Source organism: Orbilia oligospora, assembly GCF_000225545.1.
Source record: "Orbilia oligospora ATCC 24927 unplaced genomic scaffold scaffold00043, whole genome shotgun sequence".
NCBI classification, from domain to species: Eukaryota; Fungi; Ascomycota; class Orbiliomycetes; order Orbiliales; family Orbiliaceae; genus Orbilia; species Orbilia oligospora.
The window spans coordinates 1,315,693-1,342,267 of NW_011645600.1; the positions used below are offsets into that span (position 1 = coordinate 1,315,693).

The 26,575-nt window shown below is 48.1% G+C and overlaps 6 protein-coding genes across 6 annotated transcripts; 2 read left to right on the forward strand and 4 right to left on the reverse strand.

The window, feature by feature from the left end:
- Positions 1-361: 361 nt before the first annotated feature.
- AOL_s00043g403 (uncharacterized protein) lies at positions 362-2,275 on the forward strand (the record flags this gene model as incomplete). Its single annotated transcript, XM_011120889.1, has 1 exon — positions 362-2,275. The coding sequence occupies one exon, from the start codon at positions 362-364 to the stop codon at positions 2,273-2,275; it is 1,914 nt and encodes a 637-aa protein (XP_011119191.1).
- A 519-nt stretch (positions 2,276-2,794) lies between these two features.
- On the reverse strand, positions 2,795-4,453 carry AOL_s00043g404 (uncharacterized protein; the record flags this gene model as incomplete). The annotated part of the gene is made up of 1 exon (XM_011120890.1): positions 2,795-4,453. The coding sequence occupies one exon, from the start codon at positions 4,451-4,453 to the stop codon at positions 2,795-2,797; it is 1,659 nt and encodes a 552-aa protein (XP_011119192.1).
- Positions 4,454-6,350: 1,897 nt separating this feature from the next.
- AOL_s00043g405 (uncharacterized protein) lies at positions 6,351-7,280 on the forward strand (the record flags this gene model as incomplete). The annotated part of the gene is made up of 2 exons (XM_011120891.1): positions 6,351-6,466; positions 6,599-7,280. The coding sequence occupies 2 exons, from the start codon at positions 6,351-6,353 to the stop codon at positions 7,278-7,280; spliced, it is 798 nt and encodes a 265-aa protein (XP_011119193.1).
- A 267-nt stretch (positions 7,281-7,547) lies between these two features.
- On the reverse strand, positions 7,548-8,006 carry AOL_s00043g406 (uncharacterized protein; the record flags this gene model as incomplete). The annotated part of the gene is made up of 1 exon (XM_011120892.1): positions 7,548-8,006. The coding sequence occupies one exon, from the start codon at positions 8,004-8,006 to the stop codon at positions 7,548-7,550; it is 459 nt and encodes a 152-aa protein (XP_011119194.1).
- Positions 8,007-8,855: 849 nt separating this feature from the next.
- Positions 8,856-17,253, reverse strand: AOL_s00043g407 (uncharacterized protein; the record flags this gene model as incomplete). Its single annotated transcript, XM_011120893.1, has 6 exons — positions 8,856-9,118; positions 9,210-11,255; positions 11,310-11,945; positions 11,997-12,690; positions 12,764-17,091; positions 17,229-17,253. The coding sequence occupies 6 exons, from the start codon at positions 17,251-17,253 to the stop codon at positions 8,856-8,858; spliced, it is 7,992 nt and encodes a 2,663-aa protein (XP_011119195.1).
- A 4,693-nt stretch (positions 17,254-21,946) lies between these two features.
- On the reverse strand, positions 21,947-24,605 carry AOL_s00043g408 (uncharacterized protein; the record flags this gene model as incomplete). Its single annotated transcript, XM_011120894.1, has 2 exons — positions 21,947-22,255; positions 22,317-24,605. 2 exons carry the CDS (start codon positions 24,603-24,605, stop codon positions 21,947-21,949), a joined length of 2,598 nt encoding a protein of 865 aa, XP_011119196.1.
- Positions 24,606-26,575: the final 1,970 nt, after the last annotated feature.

Sequence of the window (26,575 nt, forward strand, 5' to 3'; positions counted from 1 at the left end):
CTTGGACCCCTGGCTTTCGCAGGGACCAACCAACTCTAACCTGGGTAGCAGATTAAAGTTCTAACGAACGCGAAGTTTGAGATATATCCCCATAGCTCGCCACGAACCAACCTCACAGACCCTACACTCAAAGAAACAAAACAAATCAGACCACGTAATTTAATCCATGCGCTATTTTTAAGGATATCAACAGATTTCAACGTGGCTTTACGTTTGAGCTCTATAATTGCGCCCTGCGGGCCATCGCTCTCCAGCCTGGAGACCCTTACCATGAGCTTAACGATTCGTCATTAATATCATCGATTGCCCCCCTCCCTTGTCGTGCCTTTTGGTCTGCCGACGGTAATAACGATAATCAATAATGATTTTAAACCTAAACAAACGTCTCCTGTCGACATTGATATTCGCCCTTGCCCTGCTGTTTTTGGGTATAAACTACGCCTTCTATCACGCTGCTGTCTCGTCCAACGTCCGTGATTACCTCTCGCCCATTGAAATTTCAACATCGAAACCAAATCTTCCAAAGCAGGATAATACCCCTACCACCGCTACTGATGTAAGAGTAGTTGATGAAGACCATACCGACTACCGGCACACCGATAACCAAGAAACTGCGGGTGGTTATAGTTATGATGACGAAAAAAAAGGAAACGATTGGTGCTTACGAGTAGCTGGAACGCGATATCTTGATGATCTGGCGAATACCTGGGCTGTTTCTTGTAGTAATCCTGGAATAAACCCTATTATTACTATAAGTAAGGGAGGCAGCAGCAGCAGCAGCAGCAGAGATGGAGGGATGATATGTTTTCAATCCCAAATCGAGGAAGAACCCGATAACTTTTGTGTAGCGAAAAATGCGGTTTATACGGTTGATACCGATAAGGATTTAGCTGCTACACCGGTACGGCCAGATTTTAAAAAGGAGGATTTATTCCCCACGGATGGGATTTTACCGCCTGGTACTGCTAGGAATACAGGAGCTGCTGGTGCTGGTGATGGCGAAGAGCAGAAGAAGAATACACGACCTTCAAGACCTTATAGACGCGATTTCGACAAACCGTCTGCAGTACGAAAGCAAAAGTATTATAACCGTCACACACGTCGGCAATTCTCCTCCCCCTGGAGCTTTTCGCAAAAGGAATGGTTGTTGAATTGTTCCGCGAAACAAGATTGGAGTTCTGGGGTCCAAGCACCTTATAAGTTTCGTACATATTTTTCGGGAACGGGGGCTGGACCACAACTGAGTCAGTTTGATATGAGTATAAAGGGGTATGAGGATGAAGAGGATGGGGATATTGGCGAAGAGAAGGAGTGCAGTGGGTCGATTATGTTGGTTAAATTAGAAGGAGGGGGGAATATATGGCATACGTTGATGGAAGTATGGTCGGCGGTGTTAACGCTGGATACATTAAAGAGGGCACAGAAGGCTAAAGAGATGCTATTTGGTATAAGCAGTGGTACAAACGAAGATGAAAAACTTTGGGAGGAAGAGAATATAAAGATCTATATCCAAGCAAATATGGAAAGCGAAATGAATGCTTCGCCAGTATTTGGATTATGGAACGTGGTTACAGGAAAGGATGTTAAAGATGTTAAAGAATTGAAAGACGGGTGTTATAGATCCGTTATATTACCTTTAGCCGGCGGGGCGAATCCATTCTGGAAGGATCATTGGAAGGAGAGGAATTGCGAAAGGTCAACTTTGGTGGATGAGTTTGTGACGAAGGTTTTGAAGTTTTATGGAGCAGAAGATGATGATACACGTACCCCTGCGGTCGTAGATTCGAATCCAAAAACCGTCGAAGAGAAAATAAAGATCAAGATTATTGGAAGACAGAAGAATAGGAAGATACTACGACTATTCGATTACGTCAAAATCCTGCAAAAGACCTACCCAGATGTTGACATCGAGATCACGAAGCTAGAAAAATTGGATGTAACGGAGCAACTGCGAATGATAAGGAAAACTGATATCCTTATAGGTGTTACGGGAGCCGGATTGACACATACATTGTTTCTTAGAAAGGGCGCAGCGCTTATAGAGCTAACACAGCCGGAGCCATTTGTGTATTTTGGATTTGGAAATCTTGCGAGGATGATAGGGCTTGGGTATTTTCAAATTCAGGCAGAGAAGAGGGAAGGCAAGTCTGGGATTAATTGGCAGGAGGACAATGTTCTTGTGGATGAGCATACTTTTATTGATGCTGTGGGAAAAGCTATAGCGGGGGTGAAGGTTAGTAAGGAAGGGAAGATCGGGAAAGGTAATATTAATTGATACAAAGTATATATATATATCCATACATACGTAGGTTTGTATATTTGACTGGAGTTTAGGAGGGGAGTATCAAGATCATGTTCTCTTAAATTTGGCGTTAGAATACTACGTTTCTAGCCTGTTAGCATTTCGTGTATATTACATATCATTCGAATGTTGGTTCTATCATGTAATATATCTGTTTAATCACCGGTATACCATTGGGCTTGGAATGAATTATGAACTATGCCATTATATATATTCAAAAAATGTAGGTTTCTCCCTATACTATAATAAACGACCGTTTCTCCATATGGCCATGCATGCAGTGCTCTTGTAAAAAAAACGAAGTCATATGCTGTTGGCTAAAGATATTAAATCAAACAAGGTGTCTCGAAAAAATGCAACGAGTGTGGTCGTTATAAGTCACAATGCATTATCACGATTGTGTACTGTCTATGGAGACTATACCGTCAAAAACAAAACTCAAAGAAACACCACAGGCATGTAAAGATCTACAGTGATCTAATCCTCATCCTTCTATGCTTTCTCAAGATATGCTGGCGCTTCCTTTTCTACCTCCAAAGCAGCCCTCTCCGACTGTTCAGATTCATAAACGTTAGTCTTGGTGGAAGCGAACTTCCTGGCGCCTATTCCTTGCTCGAATAGAAGATCAAGTTCCGCGAACGATTTTCCGGTAGGCTCAGGGATTCGAAAGTAGGTATAGATGATCGAACAGAAACAAATAGCCGCCCAAAAGAACGCCGTTAGTTTTTGCCAATTCCATGCCGTAGGATTAATCATATACGGCGTTAGGACGCTGCATACGATGCCGACGACAATGTATGCGCAACGCCCCAAGGCAACCGTCTTGATTAAAAGTCTTCGACTTGGGATTTCGCCAACTAGGGAGAAGCAGATGGTTCCAACAGTCAATTGGTATACAGTTGCCCACCCGAGCATGAGTCCTCCGGTAGCATATGCTGCCTGATTCGAACTTGATGCGGGAACAAAGTGGAGGCATCCAATCAACAAAAGCATTGTGAAAAGCCCACAGAGACCGTACAGGTAGAGCGATCTACGACCGATACCCCAAGACATCAACGCCCAGGCACCGAAAACTCCAACCATATTGATACCAAATTGACCGAGTGTAAACGAAAACGCATCGTCAGTTTTAATCCCAGCTTGTTGGAAAAAGTACGTTGAGTAACCGGTGAACGAATTTCCGGAAAGATTTTGGATCGCCCAAACCATACAGGTGATTTCCGTTCGGCGAAGGTTGATTCCGCGGAAGCAATCGAGGTATGTAGCGCCTACGGTGGCTTGTTTTTCGATCTCCGTCGTATGTACCATCATGGATATAGTTTCGTCGGCGTCGAAGTCGGTTTCTTTGTTCGAGGTTGTTAATCGTAATAAGTTGCGCTTTGCTTCTTCCAACTTGTTCTTTCTGACAAGAAGCCATGGCGACTCTGGCGCAAAGAGGATACCAATGAAGAGAGGTGGGATCCACATCCACTGAAGTGCCCATGGAAGCTTATAAGCCCAAGAATCCTCCCTCCCTAGCTGTGACTTGATAACACCGACTCCAATAACTTGTCCAAGACCCCAGCAGAAATTAACATATGACGTCAAGTACCCCCTCAGAGCAACCGGGCAGACCTCGGCAGCGTATGAAATCGTCAACGTTTGCCAAATACCCCACGGGATTCCAGCAAGGACATAGTAAACCAATAGCGCCTCGACCGATGTTGCTGTAACGGGTATCGCGATGAGTCCGGCCATGATGGCGAGACATACGAGAACTGTCTTTTTATATCCAAACCGCTCGGATACGATGCCATTTATCAATAGGCCTATAAATTCGCCGACGTTTGCGCCATTCGATAATCCTGCCTGCCACGGTGCTGAAACCTGAAAGCCGCCTTTTCCATCAGGCCCTCCGAATTGACGATTGAATTGTGGGAAGGCGTAGAAGTTGCCGAGGAGGCAGAGGTCATAGCCTTCCATAGCAATGCATGTCGAGATCAAGACACTCCATGCAATCGCCTTTGGGTATAGTCTGATGCCTTGCCACAGGGTCATGTTTTCCTCTTTATCGGTAGCCGCCTTAGCGTGATCAACGATCTGTTTGTGATCATGGCTACGGTCGAATTGCTTTTCGCCAACATCGCCAACGTCGCTCGATTGGCCCGACATTGAATTGACGGAAGAAGTGAAAGTTGGGGGTCCTTTAGAGAAGAGATAACATGTAGAACGAGGTTTCTGCGATTGTGCGCCCTGGTTATCCTCGGGAAGGCTAATTGAGCATTTTGAGTTTTTTCGGAGGAACGGCTCCCCAGGACTTATATAAGCTTTTTTTCCTCCCTTGCTCTCCTGCACTTGATCAATTTCAAATGGAGGAGAAATTGGGAGTTATCATGTCTGAAGACATCTGACGGTGCTTAAGTATTCTCAGACGAGCACTTTCCTCGAAGGGACTGGCGCTACATCGGTACTGTTTCGGCTCGGCGATTCCACCATCTAGGTCGGATATCCATTGAGATGGGTAGGACAAAACCAGGCAACCGGTGATCGTAAATTCGAAGCCAGTTTTTTTTCTTTTCGAAAATTTTCTGGTGAAGCAAGCCCTTTTTTTTTCTTTCGCTGTGACCAGGATGCTGTTCTGTCAAACCTGGAAACTATTGGAGCCTGGAGCAAATGTCTGGAGCCAAGAGTTTACCAAACCAGAAGCATAGTTAATGGTGTCTAACTGGAAGAGTATACTTTGTAGTAATTGCCCTTGCAGGACTTCCAGAAGAATCGAACACCGATGTCCTTGTGGGGTTAGTGCTATAGTGTGTCGAACTGCGACACTGCAGGGCAATTTTACGTTCGGGACGGCGTACTTTTTTTTACATAATCGGCTTCGAATCAGGCAGATGGTAAGCTCATGTTGGATGTTTTGTTGCTGTTGCTGGGTACGAGGCAATACCTGCCAGTTTACCCCAGATAACCAAGTTCAAGCGCATACCCAAGTAGACGCTCATGGAGAAATACCTGGGGTAGGACATAAGTGCCGCTTCGTTTCGAGGCTCGGATAGTTTGGGCAGGAGAGAGGGAGTCGGTTATTTACTTGTTATAATCCTCCCTGTCAAATTTGCAGACCTTCCTAGAACAGGCCAATTAGCTTGCTTGATCGAGATCACAACGGACTTTTTTCGTTTGTGCTACTACACCGGTGTATGTTAAAGGCCAAGGTTTGGTTCGTGGGCTGGCCCACTGGAATTCTCAAGAATCCGATTGCGAAGAACGCCTTTTATCTCTTGGAGGGCCGTTATCGGGTTCAGATAACCTTCAGCCTCGCCTTATATATCTGCAACCGATCACGCTATCGGGTGGCGCCGAGTGATAAGTGTGCATGTTTGGGCTCTGCACTGTAACCAGAGTCAGCCAAATTGCTGCCAGCGATTGTGAACGAGACGCAGGTCCAAATGTGAGTGGTTGGCATCATATCGCCAAGGGTGAACCTCATTTCCCGCAGATTGAAAATCGCTTTTGCATGTCACGGAGTAATATTCTAAGCTTGAGCTTCCTATGGAGTCAGTTATAATTATGGTTTATGAGCACATAGTATGATATCGATTGATTCACTTCATGAATTCATCTCAAGATAATATATTAATATATTAGAAACCCGATGCAAGGTGTGAGGAAGTCAATTGGACTTCAGACTTACTGGTGACATGAACGTTGAACATGGTCTTGACAAAATGTTGGCGATGTTACATGACGGCCCGCCAAATATTAATAGACCAGGTCCCGATAACGACTTGCTGGCGGACACGACAAGGGCCCCCTGGCGCTGGCCCTGCCCTTTCGATCGAAAGATGGATCAACGAAAACACTGATCACTTCTGGGCTGAATTGATTGCAGGATCTTATTAAGCCACTCGATTCCCTACCCATGGCCCATCTTCCTTCTTTTTATCGTCCTTATTAATATTCCTGTCGCTATCGATATCCTTTTGCGCCGTTCGCTTCATAGATTCTATATTGGACGTCGTTTGTTCGGCAGTCCACATCTTAAGCCTTCCGTTCGTTAGCTCTTCTTAGGATGTTGCTCAATCGTTATTGTTTGGCCGTTGGCGCGGTTTTCTGTGGTTTCATATCACAAGTTGCAGTCGCGCTTGACTGCCCGCGCGGTGGGATTTCGAACACGACTGCTGTTAGGTAATCCATAGCCTCCTTCTGGCCTATATTAGAACATGATATATCCTTTACGACAATGCTGGATGCATCTATAGATCTATATATACTTAGGTACTTGTACACGTACTGATATAATATAATCAATCAATCTAGAAAAACCTATCCCGTTCCACCAATAACAATCTACCCCCTCGTCGGTGACTTCTTCAATACCAAATGGTCCACCATCTTCAGCTTCGACTACCGCGGAGTCACCCATCCTCCCACTCCTGCAAACTCTTCGGCCCTCGCGGCACCCAATGCCACCAGAACAATCATCTGGGACGGTTACCAGTTCAAAGAACAATTGATCTTCATCAATGACTCAGCACCAATACAAATGTTCAATCTAAGATGGAATCTGACAAACCCACCAGTTACAAGGGAATACGTTACCCTCATCGTCGATGGATACATCCAGGACTTCAAATTCACCGCTGCGTGTGAAGGAGAAGCGGCATTGTTGGAGTGGACGGTTGAGTACTGTTCGAATGATCAGGCTCGAGGCTGGGATCTATTCCAGAATAAAACATTGTACGAGGCAGATAATTTGGCAAAGGCTCTGAATGTTACCGGTGCAGATGATGGAACTTGGGACGTCGGTTGCGCGTTACCGACACCTGATCCTACTACATCGATTACTAGTTCGGCTTTGGAAACCGAGACTGGCATACCGGCCACGACGTCGACGAGGAGGACGACTACGAGTTCACCTAATGTGGCTATGGCGACCGCGATGCCGGCCTTTGGAGGAGCATTGGCCTTTGCTGTTGCTGCGGTTGCAGCTGCTTTGTAGAAGCTGGGGGGGTTTACTTGATCCTGTTTCCGTTTTTCGAACTTGGTGTATCTCTGGATAAAGTATACCAGTCCTCTATAAGGATGTACTTGGAGTTCTTTGTAATAATTAGCGTAATGATATGATATAATGTGAAGGACTTCAATTCGGTACCCAAGTACTTAAAGTATGCTTTATCTACGAACCCTCCCCAATCTAGGTCTAAATATGAGCCTCTATCGGCTTTCCAACCGAATAACAGGGGCTATCTAAAGGTCTGAGAAGTCCTCAATTGGGGTTCACACACAAACCCCCACTGCTTCCTGGCCTTGAATCCATATCTAGAAAACTAGACCCCAAAGCTAGCGGTTCCAACATGTACCTCTCCACATAAGACACGGGCATCCCTTTTTTACGTGCATCTTGAATCCCACAAGACATCCGGTTGATATACTCCGTCTTAACTACCCCATCGACCAGGTGCAGATGGTCCATATACGCCAATACTATCAATGGCGTGCCATCGGGTAAGTCTATCGGTAGAATCTCCTTCACGTAATTACGTGGAACTCCTTCGTATATATCCAATGCTGCTTCATCATTCGATGTTAGGGTGTAGATCATACCCCATACTTCATCCCCCGGCGAGCGGACAATGTTGGCGTACCCGCGTTCGGAGATAAACCAACGGTAGTTTACGAGGCGAGCGATAGAGACGAAGGTGCTTCCTGGACAGCGGAGGGCCATCTGCGCCAGCCAGAGATTGGAACCGTAGGCGAAGTAGTATCTTCCACTGTATGATATAGATATTTTATTAATAATGTTCCACGCATATTTTGCTGCATTGATGCATCATCCCTTGATGGATTGGACTTGGTGGTACTTACTAGCAGCCTTCAGCCATTTTGGACGAGTGTATATATGTGGATATCTATTCAATTGATTGCTATAGTTATGGGAGCTTTGGAGTTTGGAAATTTCGTCTTCAACCTCCCCGATAATTCAAGACCGAGTGTGATGATCTGGAGATGGAGCTATCGTAGGCCGGGCCGGGCCTTTAGGTACCAGTTCCGTGAATTTATAGTTAGACTTATGTAAGTTAACTTGCAGGAACGCCCGGAATGCGGCCGGGATTGGTAGTGCAAAGCGCCAATGCAATGTCAGAGCTGGGCTGAGGATGGTCCGAGAACGTAGAGAATAGGCGGAGTTTCTCTCACTATCGGTGAGTCAACTCCAGTTATTTATAGGAATGAAAATAGATCTATTATTTGACAGGGCTAAATCTGATCACACTGTACAAAATTGAGTCTGAAGTTTTGCAAAAACGAAATCAAATTCGCGCGTGAGGTGTATCGACTGACGATCTATATGCATCTGCGTATGTGAAGAATGCAACAAAGCCAACGCAGTACAAAAACAGAAATGCATTTCATCGAAAGACAGCGCTGAAAAAACCTGGGAGACCGTGAGCAAAAACAGGCTTCGTGTAAATCGTAAATCATATAAAAAACAAACGTCCTCCCTCATTATGCATTAAGTGTATAGTAGTATAACGATCTTGAAGCAAACGTACAAAGAAAAAACATTCGGGAACACTTATTTTCCAGCAGCAGCTTGCTCGCTCGCTGTGGTCTTGTTCTTCTTGCCCTTTCCAAACAATCCGCTGAAAAACCTGCCGGCACTTCCAAACCACGAAAAGAAGAAGATATGCAAAAATGCTGTTGCAATGCGACGATTCTTGCTCTGGCTCGTTACAATGGTAGGTGCTCTGGACGTGGTGGGCCTAACATCATCCCCAGCTGCCGGAACAGCCAAATCACCACTCTCGCCAGTTGTCTCCTCCACTTCCACGTTTCGGTCTTTTTGATTAGAAGACACTACTAAGCATATAAACGGCAGCATTAAGTACTACAATCGCAACGGTGGCTTTGGCAATAAAAGGATACTTACCTCCTTGTCCTTCTGGCGTGGCGTCAGCTGGCCCAGAAGGTGCCGATTTGTCTTTGCTGGATTCGCCCTCAGTGACGATGGTTGATGGTCCACCAGGAATATCCGCGGCAGAAAGCAAAGGCATGCTCTTGCGGTTATCGAGCTCGCGGTATTGGGTCGCTTCTTGAGAGGCGGTCTCGACTTCGCGGGTGGCGGTAGCGTTGCTGAGATTCGAGAAGTAGTTTGGCCGGGTTTCGTCTCCGGTTGGCGAGGATGGGCGCGAGCTCAGCCGGTGCAAAAGATCCTTGACGTGGTTTTGGCGGGATGGGCTGCCTGGTGCTTCGGTAGCTTCCACGGATTGGCGCGGAGTCTCAACGATGTTAGCGTGTGCGGCAGCGATTGGCGCCACTACAGGTTCTTTATGTTCGAGCGAAACCACAGTCTCTGGTTTGCTCTCGACAGGCTCTGGCTTCTTGTTCTCAACAGACAAAACCTCATTTGGAACTTCCTTCTCTGCCTTCTTTCCATTCGCAATTACATATGCACCGGCAGCTCCAGCTCCCAATACTCCAGCTCCGACGGCTGCTCCAAGAAGAATATCACTAGTGCTAATACCCTCCTCCTTCTTCTCTTCCTTATTTTCTTGGGCTTCTTCAATTATTTCTTTGCTTTCAGTCTTGTTCTCTTTGTTTTGTTCTTCCAATTTAACCTCCTCTTGCAAGGTGCTACCTTCGGCCACTGGAGCTTCGACGGTGACCGGTGCTTCAACAGCTGCTGGTTCTTCAACAGCCACTGGTGCTTCAACGACTGTTGGTTCTTCAACGGGTGCTGGTGCTTCAACGGAAACCGCTGGCTCGACGTTGACGATATCGGCTAAAGTCCTTGGAGGGGCGATTGGTGGGATCTCAGATGGAGCTCCAGATGCAGCCTCGGCTTCTTTTTGTGCTTCTTCGATAAGTAGTTTCTCAGAAGCCTCCAATTCTTTGGCTAATTCATCGGAAAAGACGAGCCCTTCCCCACTACCAGCTGGTGGAAGCTCAAGGAGTTGCCTTTCTTCGACATGCCCTGGTTGAGTGGACAAAACAGTGGCATTCTCGATGGCTAATGGCGCAATCTCCTTAGTAGTTGCCTCGGGGACTACTGACTCAGTTTCGACCGGAGCGGATTCTAGGACGGGTTTTTCCTCTGGGGCCTCGACGTGCTCGTTCTCATCCTTAGAACCTTCGTGAACGGCGAGAGCCACAGCTCCAGCACCAACTACGGCGGCGCCAGCAGCGATGACTGGGATCAAGTTCGACTCGTCGACCTTATCTTCAGCTGGAACTTCTGGCTCCTTGACAAGCTCTTCAACGGGGGCTTCAGGCTCTTTAACAGGTTCTTCAAAGTGGGCTTCAGGTTCTTTGACAGATTCCTCGGCTGGCTCTTCAACTTTGGCGACAGTTTCGACGACAGGCTCAGTGACATGTTCCGCGACAGGCTCAGTGACATGCTCAGCGACAGGCTCAGTGACATGCTCAGCGACAGGCTCGACGACAGGGACTGCCTCTTCAGTCTTGGCTGGCTCCTCGACTGCCTGGGGCTCTTCGAGGCTCCTTTCGAGAGTAGGTTGGTGTGGTTCCTCGGTAACGGCTTCGGACACAGGTTGGACTGATTCGCTCTCGGTGATTGTTTCGGTTGCAACTGACTCTGGAGCTGGCTGGCTCTCAACCACGGGCTCAGCTTCCCGAGTTTCCTCGAGAATTTCAGAAACCTTTGGAATATCCTCCTTTGGTTTTTGAAGTTCGTCTTGGTCGATCTCAACGTCGCCAATCAGAGTAGGAACGCTGGTGGCAGTAGCAACGTCAAAATCAGCTGCCTTTTCTTCACCCACGGGCTCCGTCTCTCCTTCAGCAAACTGGGCGGAGACACCAGGGGTGACTTCGTCAGCAAGCTTGGGTTTGACATTGTCGAGAGTATCAGAGGAGATAACTTCGAGTGACTCGGTTTGTAACGTTTCTTCTTTCGGCTCAGTAGGTTCGGTGGCAGTAACGGCGGGCGCTTCAGCGACTGGTTCCTGGACTTTTTCTTCTATGTCTATGTGAGCTAGAGCTAATACACCAATGGGTTCCCATTTCCACTTACCTAGTTCCACTGACTCTGGTGCGGGCTTAGTTTCGGGTTCCTCGACTGTGGCGGGAGTTTCGACCTCCTTGACAGCTTCCTCAGGTTCATCCTTAGAAAGTAGCTCGGCGGCAACAGCTCCAGCTCCAAGGATTGCGGCACCGCCAACGACAGCTTCAGCGATGTGAGAATCATCCTTCTTATCTTCAGTAGATTCCTGGGCAACTGGATCCTCGACAGCGGCAGCAGTAGGTTCAGGTGCGCTTGGAACTTCTTCGCTGCTGATGACTGGCTGTTCATGAACCTCTTCCTTCTGCTCTTCCTGAGCTTCCGGAACAGCCCCTTCTTGGACTGGTTCGGTGGCTGTCGGAGCGACTTCGGGAACAATTGAGGTTTCCTCGGTGACGGGCTCTACAGTTTGTTCGCTCTCAGCCTCGGTTGTGGTCTGGGGTTCTGCAACCGTTTCTTCAGTTGCCGCAGGAGCTGTTTCGAGTTCAACTGGTTTGGCGGGCTCGTCGGTCGAAATAACCACAGGGACCTCGACAGTTGACGATCCTTCAGCAGAAACTTCTTCCTTCGACTCCTCTGGGGTGGCGACGACGGGCTCACTTTCTGTGACTGGCTCCTTTTCGTGAACAGTCTCCGCAACTGGGGTTTCTGTTTAAGTTAATAAATCATCACCAAGATGACTTTGGAATGTTAACGTACCTTCTGCTGGCTCGAGAGCCTTTTCAACTGCCGGGGCAACTTCTTCTTTGGCCTCTTCGGTGGCAGGCTCTTCAGCAGAAGCTGTGGTATCATCTTGTTCGAGTGTGGGCTCTTGGGCGGTCTCAACTGGGGCGGCCTCTGGCTCAACCGGCTCAGAAGTTGGAGCAGATTCAGGCTCAACGTTAGTTGGCAAATGTTCGGGTTTGGTATCCTCAGCAGTGGTGGCCTCAGGTTCGGTAACAGCCTCAGAAGCCTGAACAGGTTCCTCTTTTGCGATTACTGCGGGTTCCTCTTCCTTCTCGACAACAGGTTGGGGTTCCTCCGATTTGATCTCAGCTTCAGAAACTGGTTCCTCTGGCTTGCTTTCGGCTACTGGTTCTGAAGTTTCCGTCAGCTGTTCATGCTGGGTTGTAGGCTCGGCAACCTTGTCTTCTTTAGTCTCAGCCACTGGTGGTTCATCGTTTGGAGCTTCCACTAGGACTGGCTCATCTTCCTTTACGGCTTCGGTCGAGATCGGCTCCTCAGAGGGCTCATCCTTAGTCGCTTCTACAACAGCTGTGGGGGAGTCTTCTAGTTTGGCGGCTTCCTCTACCGGGGCGGCGGTAGGCTCCTCTGTATCGACTTTGACGGGAACTTCCTCAGCCAACTCAGTTATTGGTTCTTCGACCTTGGTCTCAGGTTCCACAGCGGTAGGCTAAAAATCATTTTGCATTAGTATATTTCTATGATAATGGCGACACGACGATTTCAAGGCAAATAGTTCATACCTGCTCCGCCAACTTCTCTGGCTCTTCGCTCGAAGCTGTACTCTCTTTGGTTTCAGAAGTGGTCTCGGGTTCCGAGACAACTGCAGAAACTGCTGTGGCTTCGGGAACGTCTTCCTTCTCTTCCTTAGCTTCTGGGACAGCCTCGTTTTGTTCAGCGGCCTCCTCTACAGCAGGGGTAGGTGTAGATTCAGTGGGTTCCTGGGCTTGAACTTCGGGCTCGGACTCCTTGATTGGGATCTCTTCCTTCAATTCAGAAACAGGCTCATCGGATTTGGTGTCTACGGGCTCACTCTTTGCAACTTCAGCTTCGTCAACCACAGGCTCTTTGACTGGAACTTCTTCAGTAGTTGGTTCCTGTGCAACTAGTTCTTCGGATGGCTTCGATGCCTCTGGTTCGACAGCAGTTGGCTCGGAAACAGCGGCGCTCTCCTCAGTCTCTGGTTTTTCTTCAACGGCTGTCGGAGCGTCGACTTGCGGGACAACAGCCTCCTCAACGTTGGTTTCTGGAACTGCTGGCTCCTCGGTCTTAGTTTCGACATCTGCAACAGGCTCCAAGGGAGTTTCCTTGTCTTCTACTACAGTGGTTTGTTCGGGTTCTAGGTGACCATCGCTCTCCTGTGGAAGTTCTGCGGTACTTGGCTCAGCTAGCTTATCTTCCTCCGGTTCTTGAGTAGCAGCCTTTTCAGCCTCAACAACAACTGGGGTTTCTTCTTGGACAATTGGAACCACAACTGTGCTGGCGGTTTCTTCTGTTGCGACCTCCTTATCGGCAGCGACAGGCTCCTCGGCCGTATCGGACTTTTCGACGTGGCTATGGGTTTCTTCCGGGGCTGGTGCAGTTGGAGTTTCCTTCTCTACATGTGCTTCATCTTCGTGTTTCTCCGGGGTAGGTACTTCCTCTTTAACCTCAGAAGTTTCAACAGCAGGGGCCTCTTCGGTCGTTGGAACAACAGCCGCGCTAGATTCAGTGACCTCGCTGCTCAATGTCTCTTCCTTTACTAAAGCCGGCTCCTCGTGTACATCAGGGACAGCATCCTTCTCAGTAGCGACTGGTTCCGTTTCTTGCACCGCTTCGGCTGGGGTTTCTTTATCGTCGACAATGGGTGACTCTTCTTTAACTTCGTTTGCTTCAGTCACGGGAACAACAATTGCGCTTGATGCCTCCGTTTCTGGTTCCGTTGGAGCCGCCGTTTCTTCAGTAGCTGGTTCACTGGCCTGGGAAGTTTCGGGGACATCGACGATAGCAGCCGTTTCTTGAGCTGGGGTTTCAACCACTTCGGCCTTGTCTTCGGCCTTGTCTTCGGCATTCTGGACTTCTTCTATGGCAGCGAGAATTGGAGCATCTTCGGTGGAGATAGGAGCTTCGAATGGCTTGCCATCTTCGTCCAAAGTTGGCTTTTCGCTGGTCTCCTCAGTGCGAGTTTCTTCCTGAACCTGTGGTACCTCTTCAGGTTCCTGGGTCTTCTCGGGCTCTGTTTCGGTTGGCTTAGTGACTTCTTCTTCCTTGTGGCTTTCGACAACCGGAGCGGGGACAGCCTCCTCCTCTTTGGTTTCCTGTGTGGGCTCGTTCTTCTCCAGGGTCTCTAGCTCAGAAGCTACCACAGCTGGGGCAAATTCTGGTTCATCCTCCTTGACGGCTTTGCTCTCAGCTTCTTCAACTATTGCTGTCTCTGCAACTGGTTCTTCGGGTGCGGGGATAGCAATATCGGCTGTGGTGGCAGGAACCTCGGTTTCGGTCTGTTCAATAGTTAATTCCGGTGCCTTTTCACTTGCAACTGTCTCCAGTGTCTCCGGAGCGGCAGCAGTTGTGGCCTCAGATTCTGTGACGTCCTTAACCTCTTCGATCTTGGGTTCGTGGGCGGCTTCTGTAGGTGTCTCATCTTCCTTGGGGGCGTCCACCGCTTCAGTTTCAGTGGATTCCTTGGCTTCAGCCTCAGGCTCGGATTCCTTTGTTTCTGCCTTCTCGTCGGCGACTGTGTGTTCTGTTGCAACAACGGTTGGAACGACTGGAGCTTCGGTTTCGGCGGGCTCCTGAACGTTCTCTCCCTCCTTGGTTGGCTCAACAACAGCAGGCTCCACAGCAGCAGGTTCGTCGGCTACAGCCTTCACCGAAACGTCTTCGTCGGCCTCTGGCTTACTGCCGCTTTCCAGAACTGGCTCCTCAACCGATGTTGGCTCGACGGCCTTTTCGGCGGCTGGGGCTTCTGAAGTCTCGTCCTTCTCCTCGACGATTGGAACAACAACAGTGCTTGAAGCTTCAGCTTCAACATGCTTGTCCTCCTCTTTAGATGGTGCTTCTTCAACTACTTGGGGAGCAGCAGGGGTTTCGAGAGGAGCTTCTTGTTCCTTCTCCTCCGCTACTGGAACAACAACGCCACTGGATTCCGCAGTAAGGTCTTCGGCCTTGGTAGCGGGTTCTTCGACGGCTTCGGTTGTGACTGGGGCATCTGCTGACTTCTCTTCCACGGATTCTTCAATGGTAGCGGGTGGGGCTTCAACCTTGGCTTCTTCTGTCTCAGTTGGGGCTACTGGTGCAGTTTCTGGCTCCTCTGGCTTGGTTTCTTCTACAACCGCTGCAGGGGCGGCATCTGTAGTTGAGACTGTAGCTGGGGATTCATCGTGTTCCTTCTCCTCCTTAGTTTCTACCGAAGAAGGCTCCTCAATCTTGCTTTCTGGGGCCTCGGATACCTCTGCGGTAGGTGGAACTACAACATCGTCCTTCTCCTCCTTTGTCTCCACTAAAGCGGGCTCCTCGGGCTTGGTTTCCAGGATCTCGGGTGCTTCTGCGGTAGGTATAACTGCAGAATCGTCTTTCTCTTCCTTGTTTTCTACCACGGAAGGTCCATCAACAGCATCTTGTGTGACGGCCGGAGTCTCTGAAGTATCCTTCTCTTCAGATTCAGGGGCGGCAGCTGGCAGGGTAGCTTCCGGCTCGACAGATTTAGATTCTTCTACGACGGTTGCAGGTGGCTCAACAGTTTCGGTGGTGGTGGTGGTGGTGGTAGTTGCTGTAGGTTCGGAAGCTTCATCTTTGTCCTCAGAAACTGGGGCTGTCGTTGTAGTTTCGACCTCTACTGGTTTCGATTCTTCAACCGCGATTTCCGGAGCTGCTGGTGTCGAAGCAACTGGCTCATCATCTTTTGTTTCCTTTTCCTCTGTAGTGGTAGGTTCTTCGACGATGACTACGGGTGCAGCTTCCTGGGATTCAGGAATTACATCCTTTTCTTCAGAAGCTGGAGCGGAAAGCGTGACTGTAGGCTCTGCTACAACCTCGTTCTTCAACTCTTCTGTTGGAACTGTTGACTCCACCGGTGTCTCCGGGACATGTGTGATAGCGGCCAGCGTTTCTTCAGTCTCGGGAAGGTCCAACGAAGTATGTGTCTCCACAGTTTGCGGATCAGCCTTAGCTTCAGCGATTTCGTCTTCTTTTGCAGATGTTGGGACGGATTCTTCAACAGCTATCGATGGAACCTCGTCCCCAGATGTATTTGTGGGGATAGTGATCTCAAGTTCTGGGGGAGATACGACTGGGGCGGCTTCTTTTGCCTCTTCTACCACTGGTGTGCTTTCTACAACGTCCGGTATTGTGCTTGTGCTAGCAACTGTCTCCGGGACTGGTTCTGATTCTGTAGGAGCACCCTCCTCTGTTGGGTTCGGACTCGATGCCTCAGCAGAACCCTCCACCAACGCTGCAGCATCGGCTTCAGCCTTCTGTCTTGCTTTTCTTGCCTTCTTTTTAGCCTTTAGCTTTTGGGATTTAGATAACGGTGAAGCTGGTGTTTCCCCTCCAACAAGAGGCGATGTTGCTGCTGATTCCGAAGGTGTAGTCTGCTCAATCACAGGTGTAGCCGCTAACTCCACGGGATCTTCGTTAACCGTTGAAATCTCCTCTCTTGGGATACCAGCATCGGGTATCGAAATTCCTAACGGATCCGAGGAGCTATTGGTAGCAAAATTATTATCATCTAATCCAGCCGTCTGTGGCGGTGTATCCACTAGACTCTTTGAGGACAAGGCTGGAGATGCAGCGGCAGCGCTCAAATTTAGTGGTGCGGGAGATGAAGGTCTGAGTAAGCTGGGAGCTTGTACGCCAGCGTGATCTTCAGCGGATAAGAGATTGAGATTTGTAGAGTTTGTGTCCGGGATTGGGTCATTAGGTGGGGTGGCCGGGTCTGTAGGCCCCGGTGTAAGGGCTCTTTCGGATTTAGAAGGGTCTGTGGGAGTGGGATGGAACAAGGGGATGGTAGAAGTTCCTTCTATAGATTTTCCAGCGAAGCCATTTTCGATAGCTGGGATATCGGAGGGGTTAGTGATGGTGGAGGAGAGATCTAAGGATTCAGAATAACGTAGTTGTCAGCCTATATATTGTACTTGATATACTCGTCGTATATCTAGATATTTTATATTATATCTTCTGAATAGACAATATAACAACAATCAGCAGTGTGAACTCAAATAACCATACCTTGAGGGGCAGCTTCGGTGGCCATTTTTCTAGTGGTTTAAAAATTAAACAAAAAAACAGATAAGGGTTCTTTGTGGTCGAAAAAAGGGACGGTGGCGAGAATAATGTTGGTAAGTTTCTATTGGAATATAGATCCTATAGAGACTAGAGATATCTTGAAAACGAAGAACCTCTGAATTGTGAATGGTCTTTTTTTTCGGTTTCGTCTGGAAGAATCGACTGGTATTCAGATTTCTTTCCAAGGATCAAGAAAAATATTTTTTCCCTGCGCGTTCCCATATGGAAGTTAGCGAGGCGATGACCTTGGTGGAGCTATTCTCGGCTCGGGAAGCTGTTTCTGGGGACCCGGCCTTTGTGGTCGTGGAATCAGGTGTAACAGTACTGACCTTCTTTCCCGATGATGATGACGATAAAAAAGAAGTTAGAGACTTTGCAGTTTCCTGTCTAAGATCTCTGTATTCTGGTGGATTCCAGGTAGTTTTAGAGTAGAAGTTTCGAGAGGGGAGATTGATGTAAGAGTGGTAATTTGGTGATGATGTTTCTTCTTTCTGTGGGAGTGTTGGATATAAACGATGTCTTCAACACTGGGTATCTCTTGCTTTCTTTCTTTTGAAGCTTTCCTCCTCTATTCAGATATACAGAACAGAGAGGAAAAACGAATTGTCAACTTCAAACTTCAGAGGTGAATGAGAAAAGAAAAGAAAGGGAAAAAGAAGAGGTGAAAAAGAGAATTTCGGGTTTTACATGTGCACTTCAACTGAGGGATAAGAGGAGGATGAGGCAATGACAGGCCAGAATCAAATCAACTCAACTGAGGGGTAAGACCAAGGTAAGGATGGGATAGGATACCAACCGTTTTGAAGAAAAAAAAGTTTCTATCTATCGAATTCCTTTTCCAATGCAATGCAGTGCAGTGCAGAAAGGTAAGCTAATGCACAGTTGATATCGCGTATGGGATGGGTGTGAGTGGACAGCGAATCAATCGACCAGGTTCCGGATTCCTACAAGCTACTTTCCTCGAGCTCTTGTCTTGTCTTTTTTTTTTTTTTTTTTTTTGAATTCAGCAAACACCAAGGGAATATGATACCAGAATTAGGTAAGAAGCTAGAGGATTTCTTGCTTTCTTGATATGTGGAGATACTGAACAAAAAAAATTATGCAATAGGAATTCAGGAAGCAGAGCAAAAAGTGCAGATGCAAGATACGGCAAGCTTCGTCTCTATCAGTACAATACAATCTACAAAGCCTCGGAAACTTGCAAACAAAACAGATTATATTGGAGGGGTTTTCAAGGAGAGACGGGACAAACGAAAAATCAAAGATTTAATTTTCCACTCAGCTTGATAGGTGTATTATCGATTACACTTCTAATTCGAATTCGGAATATACTGGTTATGACGAATGACAAGAATTTCGTCTCAACGTTACTCGCTGTCCGTTTCCGTCCGGCGTATAGCGTCGACACAGATCCAGGCGGTTTTGGCGTGATATCGATATTATGCTGGTACCTAAGCTACTCCCGTATATCAAAAAATGGGGTAGCTGTTATTAATGTCGGTCGGAGGGTTTGCCAGCAAAGCAAATGCAGGCTTAGGGTCCCCAGGACAAGAAAACGAGAGCTATAGAAGGAAAGGGCCTTCCCGTATCTCGGTCCAATCGTTCGATAGACCGGCCTTCGAAAAAAAAGGCAAAAAAAACTGTCTGATTCGTTGGCAAAGAAAGATGATCCGAGGTTTTTTTTCTAATCCTTTCTCCTCTACTTCCGCTATTTCCTCCCAGGCGATTTTGGAAACAGGAAGTAATTGAAAGGAAAAGAGAGAGGGAGGGAAAGGCAATTAGAGATAGGTAAGATGGAGGAGGAGAGAGGAGGGGCAGTGGGACACCTCATCGGTCGTGCTCCTAGGTTATATCCCCAAAAATTTCTTCTTCCTTCTTATCCATTGCAAGCCCAGGACCGGAACCCCTCCTCCTCCTCATTGAAGCCATTCAGCCCGTATGCGCGAATCACACAGCTCCTACCCAGACGCGACAAGCACAAAATCGCAGAGTTCCTTTTCTTTTTCTTCTTCTTTCCTTCCCAGCAGGAAAGACGTAATTCGGCACGATAAAAAAGAAATTACAATGTGTGGGATCACGAGAGGGTCTACGGGTTAGGTAGCTAAGGTTTTTTTCCTGCTAGTTAGCTCCCAATTTGTGGGGTTTCCCTCCAAGCTTCTTGAAATCTCAACTTCTCACATTCGACAGGAAAGAAGACAAATACATCTTGGAAGTCACTTATAAAAAACAAAGAAGAGGGCTCCACGTCGACTGGAATTCTGTCGACGTACAGTACTTCGTGCTAACCCTTTTTTTTCGTCCGAACATAGATGTATATGTACATGTCAAAGACGTATTTACAACCGCACAGATGCGCCCGAATGATACCTATCAACCATGTCCATCTCGAGGTTTTTATCAAGCCCCCAGTCCAAACTAACCTCGATGATATCTAGCGCAAGAAACCCTCACAGCAGCGTCGTTCGTTTATCAACTCAGAAAATGGAGTAAAAGTGACAAGGGGGGAGCTCGGGACCCACACTGTACTTTCCCTCCTGCATTCCAATTCGACAATCCAGGGACGTCTTTCCTGCGGCAAGACGCGACAGAGTGGGTCCTAAGTTCATGCAAGTCAAAAAAGCTCGTACTAGTTCTCATAACTCGTGAACGTCTCATAGTTCCTCGGCCTTCTTCTTACACACACACACACACACACATAAGACTTGAAGATATACATTTTGATATTATCGTTCAGCCATCTGTATTTTTTATTTCTTCGTGTATTGCGATTGTGCATGATGTCTCACGAATACAATCACTGTCATTCGTTCAAAATCAATAGAAATGCAAGATAGGCATCTCTTCTTGCCTTCTCTTCTGTCATAACTCCCAGCGGATAGGTTATATCCGAGCATCCCACCCCCCATCGCATTGCATCGCAGGAAAATCGCGAGGGTCGTGGTCCGGGCCAGGGAAAAGATGGCTGGATAAAGTACCCATTTGCTCATCGGGCCAATTCAAACAAAAAGTGGGGTAACACTGCCCTCTCTTCCCCACGTGAAGTAACTCATTACCCTCAATTCCGAAAAATAAAAAATAAAAATAACAAATACTAGAATCTCAAGCTTCTCGTCGTGCAAGGGGGGGAGACAAAAAAGATCTCGCTCGATAGGCTCTTCGCGCCTCGATTTTTGGCATATTCTACGATTCGATCGTGTAATATGCAAGGTCGGAAGGAAATTTTGATCATTTCCCCATCGATGGGCATGGCGTATGGTGTATTCCTTTTTTTCTCTCTTCTCTAGCTCTCTCTTACTATTACTCTTTAATTGCTTCTCTTATTTCTCGCATGTTCCTCCTACAGATCGAGCTAGCTACAAACTATGGCCCATGCGATTCGAAGAAGCATCAGAGCTCTCCGACATTCCTGCCTGCTTATTGTAGAACATTGTCTCGTGGACCGCCCGCCCGCCTTGAAAGATAGACAAAAAAAAGGATTACAAGGTCAGACTAAGCTGCATTCAATATTAGTGCATAAACCAATTCGGATAAGCAACATTGCATTCAATACTTTTTTCGTGTAAATAATACATGTATTAATAGCTTCAGCAGAGCTTGCATGCCCCGAGATCTCCTCCTACCAAAGAAACAAGGATTGCCTTCGCAGTTGTACTCATTATAAACATTAGCTCAGACATGAGAGTCTTAGCATGTCGATGACCCGACTATGGTATCAGAGCTTAGGCTTCTTCTTCTTTCGAGGCGCCTTCGAACTTCTAGTTCTTGGGAATTAATCCGGATACCTCCTCGACCGACGGGTTTGTACCTATCCCCGATATCTGGGAGCTCGCGTGCCCTTAAAATCTTTTGCGACGGGTTAGCGTGCGGTTGAATAATTTTTTATAGTGCCGTCAGCCGACGGACGTGACGGTTGTACCTGTGTAACCCCACTCCCCATCTGGTCGGCGGGAAACATCTTAGATCGTCGGACCTCAACGCAGGGTCTGTCGGCCAGTCTTGGTCGACCGGCGTAGTTACAGGGACACAAACGAGACGTCTATACCGCGGTACTGTCGGGTCCTTTAGAACCTTTAGAAAATTTAGAGTATGCTATAGCGCTAGTAGACTAATAGAACAGCGCCTGGCTATGGCGAACACCTGTACCTACCTAGGTAGATATCGATACCTGATACTTAGTCTTGTATTAAAACGCTTCGGCAAGCCTGATACTACAGCTAGCTAAGCTCAATATAATAATCGTCAACGTATTCCCGATTCCTTTTATTACATTTCTCTTTTATATCATCACAAAAGCCCCACTAACAAAGTAAGTAGATAATACAGCGAAAAAAAGGGAAAGAAAGAAAGAAGAAAAAGCGCGCAGAAAACAATGTGGTAAAAAAACGTAGCCAGGCTCAAGAGTAAAGAGGTTACAGAAAACCATGGGAAATCACAGATAAGCTATTCCAAGGCCAGAAAAAGGAAAGCTAGAGCTATATCACAGAGTGGGTTTTCAAGTGTACAAAAGAGAGCAAAAGAGGGCCATGAAGAAGGAAAGACAAAACAGATAATAGTCAAGCATCTCGCCCTTTATATCCAAACGGGATACACCGCCAATTCTCTAGCCAAAGATGTATATGGTTAACTAACCACCACACTGATACCCTCATACGCTTTCACTATCACGATGGGTATGGGAGTCCTCTTATTCTAGCCTCAACCCGCTCCCGATGCAATCGGTTCCTTAGATGGATCTCGAAGTTTTCGACGGTCTCATTAGGGCCGGGTGTGTATAATTTTCCAGGACAATCTACACAACGGATCCTTGGTGTGTAATCTGTGATATGTCGGCCGGGGATCATGGGTGTGGTGTGGGGTACCGATATTCCGGTGGTTGTATCGATCACAACCTGCCTCATGATACCCTCAAACTGGTCGCTGGGATACGACTGTCGTAAGGCCGCAAGTCCATTTTCAACCCATGCGGGAACCTATACCATATTAACATTATTATTTTCGTAGGGTGGAGAGTTATAGCTCAAGTGTACTCACATTGGTTTGTCCGACTGGGCCAAGCATCATTCCAAAATCTGGAGCAGGTGGTGGTGGGCCGCTTGGTGTATTGTACATCATACCAACCGGGGTTGCCTGGAGCGGGGTTATTGGAGGCTGTGCCAGCGGACCCCGACCTTGAGACCTCGATTGCATCTGATGCTGCATCGCCATCATACTAATCTGATTCTCAAACTCTTGTAGTTTGGAGCGGTCGATCTTTAGTTTGACAACTATCGAATCTGCTCCCGGTGGGCAATGCGGCCTTCGCTCCCACTGCGGCGCACTGCTCCGAACGTGGCGTGTCGGTGTGTGGAAGTCGCCGCTTACTTCGGGCGTAGCACTTCGGGCTGCCGAGTTTCTCAATGCGGACGCTGCTGCGACAGCGGCAGTACGCTGTCGCCTTGTCATCGTCGAGAGGAGGTGCGGCGTCTGCTGTGGCGATGGTGGTTCAGAATCCTCAGATTCGGATTCAGACTCTCCGGGAATCTTATCCTTATAGATTTTCATATCCGATGCCTTTTCAACTGCTCCGGGAAGGATTGTCGATACAATTTGGGTCCGTCGAGTTTTGGGAACATCTTTGAGATCAGGGAGGGCAGGTCCACCACGTCTATTCAGTCGCCGCTTGTTCTTCCGGGCTTCTCGCGATTGTTTCCGCTCTTGTTGTTCAAGCTCTAGCTCTGGTATGATCCATAGTTGAGGGGTGAACTCCCTCACCTGCTGTGCCGGCCGTAATACTGAGTTCAAGGGGGAAGGCAAAACCGAGCTCCTCAGATCCTCATCTTCAATCGGCCGTCCATCGAAGGGATACCCTACAAAGTACAAATACTTCGTATAAAGCTGCGACTGCTCCCGAATCTGATGGGCAATCGCCGTCGCAAACTCCCCGGAAAGCGACATTTCCCTAGTAAGGCATTGTGCGAATTCTTCAGGTGAGTTCTCCGGGCAATTGACGTCCCACTCGAATTGGTCAGTCAGTGTATGTTCTCCGATTGTAACGTTAATTTTGATCAGGATCCTCATATCGTCATTCTTGTAGGCAGAATATGGCAGCTGAGGGTCTAACGCGGTATCTTCGAGGAAAATGTGAGGATGATAGTCGGTAACTTGATCCACAATCTGCTTTGAGATAGCGGCAACCAGACCGTGCGAGATCGGAAGATGGTAATCTTCTACTAGATGTTCTGCAAATAGCTCGATCGGTATGCATCGCTCGTGCAAGTTCCACAAAAACGTATCTCGTAGCCGTATCTTGTCATGATGGACGTCTAATCGGATTGGCAATAAGTCGTCCGTTGTTTCAGCCTGCTGCTTCATAGCTGAGCGGCTTATTTGCAACTCTCTCGCTCTCCTGCCACCAGGTCGTTTCCTTTCTACAGGATACAATATTCTCGTTTTTCCATCTGTGAACGCGTTCCCATAACCCTGATATCCGTAACCGAAGACCGACGCTGGATTGGCTCTCCTTTCTTCCCGTAGTAACTTATACGATTCGATTTCACGGCGTTTTGACCGTATTAAGTCGAGATGAGCGTGTGATTGGGATGATAGAGCAGCCGCATGGAGCAAGTCCCGGTTGACATATTGATCAAGGAGAAGCTCTTTTTGGGTTGGCCTCTTCTTAGACAGCTTCTTCGGAGAATTATTAGGAGAATTTGAGGAGCTTCCACCGTCAGACTTGTCGGCTGCATCGTCGGCTGCATCCTCCTCTTTAAGGACAGGCGAGTGCCTCGCAGATGCCGGCTGTTTGCCCTTCGATTTCGCCCTAGCTTTCAACTCCTCGACCGAAAGTTTAGGCGATGAGGTGGCTGTCGGAGGATTTGGTGTCTGGGATTTGATGGGAGAGGCGAGTGAAGGATCTGGCACGGGTGTGGATCTTGTAGATGATTGATTCGCGAATCCATTAGTCGGAGGCAATGGTGAAACATTTCCGGGACCTAAGGAGTTGAAAGATGAGTGAGGGATGGCAGCATGCGGTATAGAAGAATTGCTGAGATTTGGCGACGATGAGGATGATGTTGTAGGAAGTTGTTGATGATGAATGTAGGGGGTACCGTGTGTTGAACCGGATGCTGCGATGAGCGGATTTGTCGCAGATATCGACGAAGCAGACGACGGCGGATAGGAGTGCGGATGAGAAGAAGGAGGTGGATGAGCAAATTGATATGACGGAGGATGGGGGGAAGGGTTGGTGGAGGATGGTTGCTGCTGCTGCTGCTGTGGGTGCTGCTGTGAGCCCGGGGGTGTGGGACTATGCTGCTGCATGGAGGGCCCAATTGCTAGCATTCTTTTCCTCTGCCATTATCATCAGCATATTAGCGATCGGTCAATAGATATTACCACGGATACGATGCGTCAGTGAAGTGACAATGGGAGCGGCAATATACCGGGAACTATTTACTATCGATTGAACCCACCACCCCGTGCGCAGGGAGTCGGTCAGTCGCGTACGGACTCAGGAGAAGCCGCTGGCCAGCCGCAAAGGAAAAAAAAGAAGAAGAGGAAGAACGATAGCAGACCGAATTCGACCAAATCAAAACTGCAAAAGACAAACCAGATAACAGACAGGCGCGCCAGGGAACGAGAGGAGAGTGCGGTCTTCGATGGGAGGATGTGATACGATTTGTCAGTCTTTGGTCGCTCAAAACGGGCTGGAAACGGCAACAGCGGTAAAGTTCTTGAAAGAATGCAATGCAAACAGAAAAGAAAGGTCGAGTTTCCCGCGACAATCGCAGGCTGGTTTCGCCACGCAGGGATGGCGCGCACTGGGCAGGCGCGATGGGAGAGATTGCAGGCAAGACAGGTAGAACGAGCACCAGAGCAGAGGGAGTAAAAAAAAACAAGGCTCCGATTGGCGATATCTCTGGCTGGCCGGTCTGGTCTGGTAGGGCTGAGCCTGGCCTGTCTCGTGCCGATGCGGTTTTAGCAGGCAAGCAGGCTGGACTGGACTTGACTGGATGGTACTCTGGTATGTAGTAGCCTCAGGCTGGTATTGAGGGGGTTAAAAAGAGAGAGAGAGATTTCAGGAGCCAAACAAAAACATTAAACGACTGAACACTTCTGGCAAGGCGAGGAAGGAAAGAAGCGAATTCACTTTGCGCGGTATTATTATCATGCAAATGCCCCCAGAACTACCTGTGTCTATAAGACTGCAAGTGAATCAACGATCAAAGAGGCCGTCTAGATCTTCTTTCTTCGTTAATAATGCATATAACAGTAGTATAAAAGGCAAGGAGAGACAGGGGATGACGCGATAGCAGCAATATTATGTCAGGTACAATGGCTGTTTCTGCTGTGGGCCAGCCGGTCAGCCAGCCAGCCTAGTCAGACTTCGCGCCGAAGCAGGTCACTTGGATCAAAGGCCGGTGGCTGGAAAAGCACGAGACTTGTAGCCCTGGCTCCGGGACAGGAACCGTTATCGACGATGCAGCTCTGGTTTATTCTGGCGGGAAAGAGCCTCCCCTCCGGTCTCCCAATCCCTCGTCCCTCATGTCTGCCGCGTGGGAGTAGCATTTGCAAGCTTTCCCATAGAAAAAGCCAACAATCACACTCACGCGGGTATTGCTCCCGAGGCTGGCCGGCACATGGCCCCCCAAAAAAAACCCTAAAACTTTTATACTCAAGTGGGACGTAACCAAGAACTTAAGCAGGGCAAGGAAATGTGGAAGTGGGTATCGGGCAGGTACGTATTCAAATAGCATCATCTACCATGGTAGCTGCAGCGATCGAACAGAGTCCGGAATATGCATGTATGTAAAGTATGTATGTAAGGTACTCACTTGTTGAGAAGGGGCTGATGAGGAATCAGAAACCTGGCCTGGTGTGTAGGTTCTAATAGCTAAGCCGCCGCCGTTGACTTCAGAAAAAACTTCCAGCCTGCAAAGAAAGGGGCGGTCTAACAACAGCAGAACGAAAACGAGCTGATCTCGACCTGTGTAACAACTTCGATGGCAGGGTTCACCGTGCAGCGGCAAGCCAAATGCAGCCGTCACTTGCTGAAGAAGCCCTTCCGAACGGATTAGCGTGGACGAGACGGTGGGATGAAATGGGCGTGTGTGGGAGATCTGAAAATGCTTGTTTGGGAGCGAATTTCGGTTTTTGGTTTCGAATAAGAATTGCCCTTGGTCGGTTGGACCTTGGCCCGACAGCCTCTGACAGCCTCTGGGCTTTTGTCTCTGCGCCGCGGGACAGCTCAAACCGCGCGATTTTGGGGGAGCTCGGGGATATCCTAGATCCTGGGGAGTTCTAAAGGGCCT